The sequence below is a fragment of the Cynara cardunculus genome, assembly GCF_001531365.2.
Source record: "Cynara cardunculus var. scolymus isolate 2C chromosome LG 3, CcrdV1, whole genome shotgun sequence".
NCBI lineage: Eukaryota > Viridiplantae > Streptophyta > Magnoliopsida > Asterales > Asteraceae > Cynara > Cynara cardunculus.
Window position 1 is genome coordinate 30,982,853 of NC_037530.1, and position 7,713 is coordinate 30,990,565.

A 7,713-nucleotide genomic window follows, 5' to 3' on the forward strand; every position below is an offset into this window, starting at 1 on the left:
GACTCAGCCGGGTCATGCCGCTTTCCAACTCAGAAAGCCACCGATTCTAAAGAAACACAAACGACCGAGTTAGGTTCAGACGTAGCCAAAAGAAACACAAAATTCAGCAATCCGTGTCAAATAGTTTTACCCAATCAAAATTGTTCACGTGCCCAAAAGCAACCAATCGGCAAAAAGCTCAAGGATCCGTGACCACTTCAAACACTAAATGAATCCGTTGTAAACTTGGGGTCTACGTTTTCCCCCTTTATATATATACCCACGCATTTGGCATCGCGGGAGCTTTTTCCCCAATTTGAAACCTTAATCCCCAAATCTTGACGATCTGCATATTCATCCTTGGTCAGGTATCAGTTTTTTCTCGTTCCTTTTGTGATGGTGCTGTACGTTGTTTAAATCTGTTGATTTCAGTTCTATACATGCATCTTTGTTATCTTTCAGTTTTTGTTTGAATCTGAACCGCAATGGCCCGTACAAAACAAACCGCTCGTAAGTCGACTGGTGGAAAAGCTCCCAGGAAACAACTCGCCACCAAGGTATGTGTTTCCGAATCATATATTCAAATCTCGAGGCGTAGTTTTTCCTTTTGATGTCAATCGAGTAGTTTTTCTCAAATTTTATTGCTAATTATTTGCCATTCGTGTTAAAATCTTCACAGGCCGCCAGGAAATCTGCTCCTACAACCGGAGGAGTCAAGAAGCCTCATCGATACCGTCCTGGAACCGTCGCTCTTCGGTAAGCCTCTCACTTGACTGTTGAAGCCGTATTATCTTTGAATTCTTGTTGTCGATAGATAGGTCAGATTAGTATTTTTGAGTGTTTATTCCTTTTCAACCTCTGGCGTTTTCGAGCTTTCCATATGATTGCACATTCAAATTAGTAGAATATATTGTTCCGACTAAAAAACCCCTAAATGTTAAGACTAGTTCATGTCGTTAACGGTTGGTTAAATAACGGTTGGCTAAATTGATTGCCTATGAATACAGTGAGATCCGTAAGTACCAGAAGAGTACAGAGCTTCTCATCCGTAAGCTGCCATTCCAGAGGCTTGTTCGTGAAATCGCACAGGATTTCAAGGTTATTACCCTATATCCGATTGATCTTCAAAACATGAATTATTGAAACAATCCACCTCTAACAAATGTTGTAAACTATTTTGTTGGTGTTGCAGACTGACCTAAGGTTCCAGAGTCACGCTGTGTTGGCTCTTCAAGAGGCTGCAGAAGCATACCTTGTTGGTCTCTTTGAGGACACTAACTTGTGTGCCATCCATGCCAAGAGGGTGACCATAATGCCCAAAGATATCCAATTGGCCAGGCGTATTCGTGGGGAGCGTGCTTAGACTCCTTTACAACTACTTGGTTTAATTTTTGTTGCAAGGGGTATGTAAAGAACCTCATTTTTAGATGAAGTTGTCATGTTTTAGGCAGTTGCTTTTGATAAAACGTATTAGCGTGGGATGTAAATTCTCTAATGATTGTTTATGGATATGGTATTTTTAGTTCGAGCTTGTTGCAGTGTACAAATGAACCAAATGAGAAACATTTGGAGGTTGTTTCTTCTAAATCTCTTTTGAACAACACCATTATGGATAAAAAGTGAAAATCGAAAACGACCTAGAGAACCATTTGATGTAGTCTTGATCAATGTATCATCTTTTTGATCACCCGAAATAGAGATTGCAAATGGTTAATAGTCTGCAACTAATCCATCTCTAATATGTTGGTAATGGTAGTACTCGACTAACACATTAGTTATATTCTTTTTGTTGCTAATTTCTTAGTATTATGGCGATATTTGGTCACTTATTCTGGGTTTGCCAGTTTGCTGAATTTTACCAACAAATATCTTCCTTGGTGATGCCTATTTATGAAAGTAATTTTTTGTAGAAGTGGTTCCTATTAAGACAGCGAAGCAGAGCTTAATGGGTTATATAAAGGATATGGTTTATTTGCATAGCCATATCCAGTTAATGGGTTATATAAAGGATATGGTTTATTTGCATAGCCATATCCAGTTGTTTGGTATGAGCTTATTCGACTAGCCATGAGTTGAATTGTTCAGCTAGAAAATTGATGTCCTTTGTACTTGGCCCTTCATTAAGCCATTTATTCCCTTTTTACCCTTTCCCTCCAAAATTGAACCATACCTATCTAGATGCTGAAATCAAATCGGAAATCGCTCTCTCCCACGACATCTTCAACCTCACTCTCTTTTCCTCCTTTCCCTTGTGTAGAATTGCTTCATCATCGACCTCACTCACTCTCTCTCTCTCTCTCTCTCTCTCTTTCTTGTGCATCGCTTTCTCTCCCATGACGGTGATGGTGAAATCAAAACTGTGTTGGTTCCTCCACTGTGCATCGCTCTCTATCTCTCTCACGACGGTGATGGCGAAATCAAAACCGTGCCGGTTCCTCCATTGCGCATCGCTCTCTCTCCCATGACGGTGATGGTGAAATCAAAACCATGCCGGTTCCTCTAGTGTGCATCACTCTCTCCTCTGTGCATCCTCACCAGTTTTTCACCGTGTCGGTTATGTCTCAACCACCTTTGAAGCAACCAGCCCTCTCACCATCATAACCACCTCCCAGTCATGCAACATCCTCTTTGCCACCAACAACAATAGGTTTCAAGAATTTTGTCGATGTAGAGACCAGACCTCTCAACAGCACCAGTTGCCTTCTATTAGGTTTCAAAAATTTTGTTTTTTTTTATTAGACACTACAAAAATATAGATTGGGGTAAAATGGTCATTTCAGACATTCAGACGGTTTATTAAGCACGACAACCGAACAACTTATCTGTTATCATACAGACAATTTTATCAATACAGACATCTTTATCCATATAGGTCTTAATAGAAAACGAACCGAACAACCCTTAAGAGGGAGTTCGGTCCTTGTCTTTTTCAGCTCCCAATCCTATCCATTTCAGAAATTGAAAATAAGAATTGTATCAGTTTTTTAACCGTCTTTTTAGCTTTTTTCCACTGTATTATTTGTTTGAGTTTTCTGTTTTTTTATGTTGAATATACGAGTAATTGTATATACACATGCAAATTAGCAACAAATTTAGTGAAATCTAGCTTCTATTCAATTATGACCATGTCATTAGAAACATGTTTTTAGGACATCTTTCAAAAAGAGTGAATTATACTAGTGGTCCCTGTGATATGCTCATATTTTGGATCACTATCTACACTGATGGTCTCTAACTTTTTCGTTTTACAATACTTGGTGTCTCTAGAGTTAACTCTGTCAGTTAGCAATCGTAATCAGTCTTTGAGTAAACTTTGAGGACCAAAAGTGTCGTTCTCTCTAAATTTTGTAATGTTGTTTATCTTTTAATTTGCAATTTCTTGTGAAGTTGTTGATATTTTTTAATGAATTGCCTTCTTTCATTAAATCAACCCTTTTTCTTGTATGTTCAGATAGACAGTTGACTTATATGTCTGTTGAGTGATTTAAAACTTCATCAATTTGGGGCACATAGTTTGACAGCAAAAGCGATCCAATTTCATGCGATCCAATTTCACCATACATTATTTTTATTAATTAGTATGTGGAATTTATGGATCTGAATGTCGCAGTACTAAATGAAATGTCTTGCATATGCTAGAAGTATGCCATTTGAGCATTGTCTCACTGTATCTAACCTTTTACTCTATTTGCAGGTCGTTGAGATCTTGGAAAGATTGGTCGAGGAAGGTTCTGGCACCATGGATGCTTGTACCGTACCTTCAATGCTTGTAACTTATTTTGGAGATATTGCTTTAGAAAGGATGGTTGATAAGATTTATTGTTCAATGGGATCGGATGGTCACTTTGAATCTTATTTCTTACACAGATGATTGTAGAAGCTTCTAATACTAGCATTTCACATGGATGGTTATTTGAATCTAATGTACGTACGAATGTTGTAAGCTTATAACATTTTGAAAGAATTTGATATTTCAAAATTAAGTAAATCATAATAAATCTTTTAAATCCTGCTGCATTACGCGGGTATACAACTAGTATTTTTTTTAAAGAATTTAAAAAAAAAGATGATTCACAAAAATTAAAAAAGAAGAAGAAGATGTAGTACAATTTTTTTAAAGGACGAGGTTCACAAATAATTTAGACTAACTACACTTTTGGTCCCCAATATTTACTCAAAGATTGATTAGTCTCTTATAACGGTTGTTGACTGATGTAATTAACTCTAGAGATTTTAAGTGTTATAAAATGAAAAAGTTAGGGACCATTCCTGTAAATAGTTTATTTTAGGAAACGAATCCAAAATTTTGAGTATACCACAGGGACCACCAGTATAATTTATTCTTTTTGAAATATAATATTAGTCTTTTTTTTGTAATACATTATTTGAAAAAGTGTCTTATAAAACACATCTCATGAAAATGTGTTCACGATATTTATTAGACCAAGAGCGCTCTATTATCATATTGTAACACATTTTCATAGAATGCACGATTGTTTGATCTTATAAACTTAAGTTTTATGAAGTAGTCTATTTAGACATTAAAATATATTTGATGTTTTGAAATAGAGTGAATCACACGTTTAGTCCTTGTGATTTACACAAAATCATGTTGTGCATCCCTAATTAAATATTTAAAATAACTATATTATATAACATGGGACAAGTTTTGTTAGGAACATAAAACTGATTAGGAACCTAGGTAATCCTTGGGTAATTATTGACGAATTACTGTTTAGAAAAAATAAGTATTTTACACAGTGTTGTTAATAAACCATGTGAAAAAAGTTCTTTAAAGTTGAAAACATGTTTACACAAGTTTAGTTGTGGATATTTCTTTTCAATTTTAAACCATTTGGTTTTAACCGTGTAAACAAGACCCCTTTTAATCGATCAAAACCATCCTCATCTGACCTTCAATTACATAAATTCAAAACCCCATGAGTACGTACTGGGCTCTGACGATTCAAATCTAAGGCTCCGATGATGACAAACAGTGGTTCCATAGAGCATATGAAGATAGAACCATTCACTTACGATTTCGAATGAGGGCTAGATGACAATTTCGAACTAGTGCATTAGGAGATCGGATTAGATGTTGCATTTCGCCCATCATTTTTACTTTGTTTCTCTTTGGTACTTGTTTGGATAGAGAGAATTTATCACTAGTTTTCCACAGCAGGAATTTAACTTTTTGAAAACGTAGAGGTTTGGATGCAGAGTCATTATAATTGGTTGCGGAAGTCATTCGAATTTTGTTTATGAGTTCAAACAAACTGCTCTGACACCATTTATTGGTTCTAAAGGTGATGACTTAGACAATAAGTGTTTTAGAGGGGGTTGAATTTAAGCACAACATATTTTCAATTTTCAATTTTTAATTCTATATTTTATATTTTGTACAAAACAAGAATTACATACTTGTTGCAGAAACTAAGAAGGTAAAAATCGTGATCCTAAACAATCTGATTGTGACAAATTTGGTAAAATTGAAGGGGGGGGGGGGGAATAAAGTACTATTTTAGATCCAAAAAAAGGAAGTTTTATTAGAGGATGACATCGATTTTGTTTAAGAAACACTCACGAAGATGTTCTTTCAAAAAAGGTGAGTTGTATTGAATGATAAGGGTGGCTTTTTATAGCTATCATTGCATTAAATCCATATTGTCCAACTTTAATGTGTGTCTTATTCTGATTAGTTGATCCATGCATTTTAGTACTCTTCGTTTCAGCCTTTGAGTTTGCTATAGACGCTCTGTATCTTATCACATTTTTCTGTATGCCGATGGAACAGTAAAGTAAGTATGACACTAATCAATAATGTTTTTGTACTTACTTTGCCTGACATGTTGTACATGTTCTCATACAAAGAAGGGAGTAAGAGAGTTGGTGACCCAAACTTGCTAGCCAAGTTTGTATTTCAAGAGTCGGCTTGCCAGTACTAGTATTTGCCAGACTACTAGTTGACTTTATATTGTATTGACTTTATTTTTTGGCTAGATGACAAACCAATCTGCCTTGGTGATGATCTTGACTTTATTTCAACTAGTCTTCAGTTTTGTTAAAAACATCTTGATCTTGGATCGTTACAGATAGTTATAAGACTTTCACAAGTAAAAATCCTATCTTTTTGTAAATCTGAAATACAAGTTATACACCTGGAATGAAGAAGCATTGAGGGCTTTCAGTCATGTTCTGATGTCAGATCCTCTGCCTTTGCCTGAAACTTTCATCGGGGCAGAAGGGAAGGAGGTCCTCAAACGAAGTCGCCTACCCTTTTTCAACGAAAGTCATGGCTATCCTGGGTAAGACTTTTCAAGATGATCAGATATAGAAGATAACTTGGTATAATTTAGAACAGTTTAAGCTCTATCATTCTTTCAATAAAACTAATTGAATTTTATGATTAGATGACAATTTGTTCAAACATTTAACTTATACAAAGGATCCAATCTGAGACCTAAAACAACAAGTTCGAATGATACTAAGATGAGATATTCATTCATCAGATATGKTTCTTGTAATATAAGGAAAACTTGAACTTTCCTCTCTAAGTTTATGATCTGATGCTATATGTATTATCATCAAATCTGATAGTTGAGATCAACACCTAGTGTTGATCCTCTCTCTCAGTGATTTGATGATAATCCCTTTTCACTTATACGTTGTATTTATGTTTCTATATTTTCAGTTCCAGCGATCTTCATTGAGTCTGTTCAGTGATCGCTGAAGAAAACTTGCATTGTAAATCTATCAGAGACCACAATACTTCAAGAAGACAACACTCACACCAAAGAACTTTCAGCAACCGTCGAAGACTGAAACTGAAGATTAGAGACTGACGAGTACGTGATTTGAAGCGGTATTCAGTGAATACAAGTTTGTCTACATATGTGTGAAGACTGCTCAAACTTCAGCGAATGATGATGAGACCTTCAGGTTTTCTTTCTTTCCTTGTGTTTAGCTATTTTTCTATACTAGTTTATCTCTTCTTAGATAACTTTACTGCTTACAAATGGCTTTACAAATTGCAAACATACACACATAAGATAATGGCTCTCTTGCCAAACCTCCCCGGTTTGTCCGTGACAACTTTTGTCTCTGGAAGAACCTGCTGTCCCTCTTTCTGGAAGGTGTGGATCCTGAAATTCCACATTACATAGAAAATGGACCATATATTCCATTTGCTATTGCTTCGGCTGTTCCAGCAACAGCTACAACTGCCGCGATTCCTGAACGGCAGATTCCAAAGCTTCCACATCAGTGGAGCGATGAGGACAAGAAGAAGATAGCTATAGACACGCGTGCTCGGTCTATAATAGCTATGTCTCTTCCTGATGAGATTTATCACTCAGTGATGAAACTCAAATCTTCTAAATCCGTATGGGATAGACTCTGTGTCCAATATGAAGGAACCACTCAGGTTCAGGAGACTAGAAAGATCAATCTAATAAGACAGTATGGAACCTTTCTCTGCGGAAAGTCTGAGACGCTGTCTGAAGTACATCAAAGATTTAACTGCCTTCTTATTGATCTTAGGGCTGTCGGCAGGGAATATTCTAATTYTGAAACCTTGACTAAGTTTCTAGAATGCCTTCCTGAGTCTTGGGACACCTTTTCCATGTGTCTCAAGATGTCAAATGACATGTCCACTCTTTCTCTTTCTACCTTATACGGGATTCTGCTTAACCATGAGCAATCTCGTCAACTGAAAAGAAATCTTGTAAAAGAATT

At 36.2% G+C, this 7,713-nt stretch overlaps 2 protein-coding genes across 2 annotated transcripts in view; both read left to right on the forward strand.

Annotated features, from left to right (window-relative positions):
- Positions 1-252: 252 nt before the first annotated feature.
- LOC112508701 (histone H3.3) lies at positions 253-1,517 on the forward strand. Its single transcript, XM_025113409.1, has 5 exons — positions 253-347; positions 442-536; positions 659-735; positions 987-1,077; positions 1,172-1,517. Exons 2-5 carry the CDS (start codon positions 465-467, stop codon positions 1,340-1,342), a joined length of 411 nt encoding a protein of 136 aa, XP_024969177.1. The 5' UTR covers positions 253-347; positions 442-464; the 3' UTR covers positions 1,343-1,517.
- Positions 1,518-3,535: 2,018 nt separating this feature from the next.
- Positions 3,536-7,713, forward strand: part of LOC112510440 (aldehyde oxidase GLOX1-like) — a 9,074-nt gene continuing 4,896 nt past the window's right edge. Inside the window, exon 1 of the mRNA XM_025115859.1 lies at positions 3,536-3,557. The gene's annotated coding sequence lies outside the window, so the exon portion shown is untranslated. The remainder of the gene's footprint in view (positions 3,558-7,713) is intronic.

Excerpts from the sequence above, each read along its gene's own strand:
- LOC112508701 (XM_025113409.1), top strand. The coding sequence starts at position 465 with ATGGCCCGTACAAAACAAACCGCTCGTAAGTCGACTGGTGGAAAAGCT. Across the intron at positions 537-658 it reads GGAAACAACTCGCCACCAAG|GCCGCCAGGAAATCTGCTCC; the intron begins GTATGTGTTTCC and ends AAATCTTCACAG. Across the intron at positions 1,078-1,171 it reads AAATCGCACAGGATTTCAAG|ACTGACCTAAGGTTCCAGAG; the intron begins GTTATTACCCTA and ends TTGGTGTTGCAG.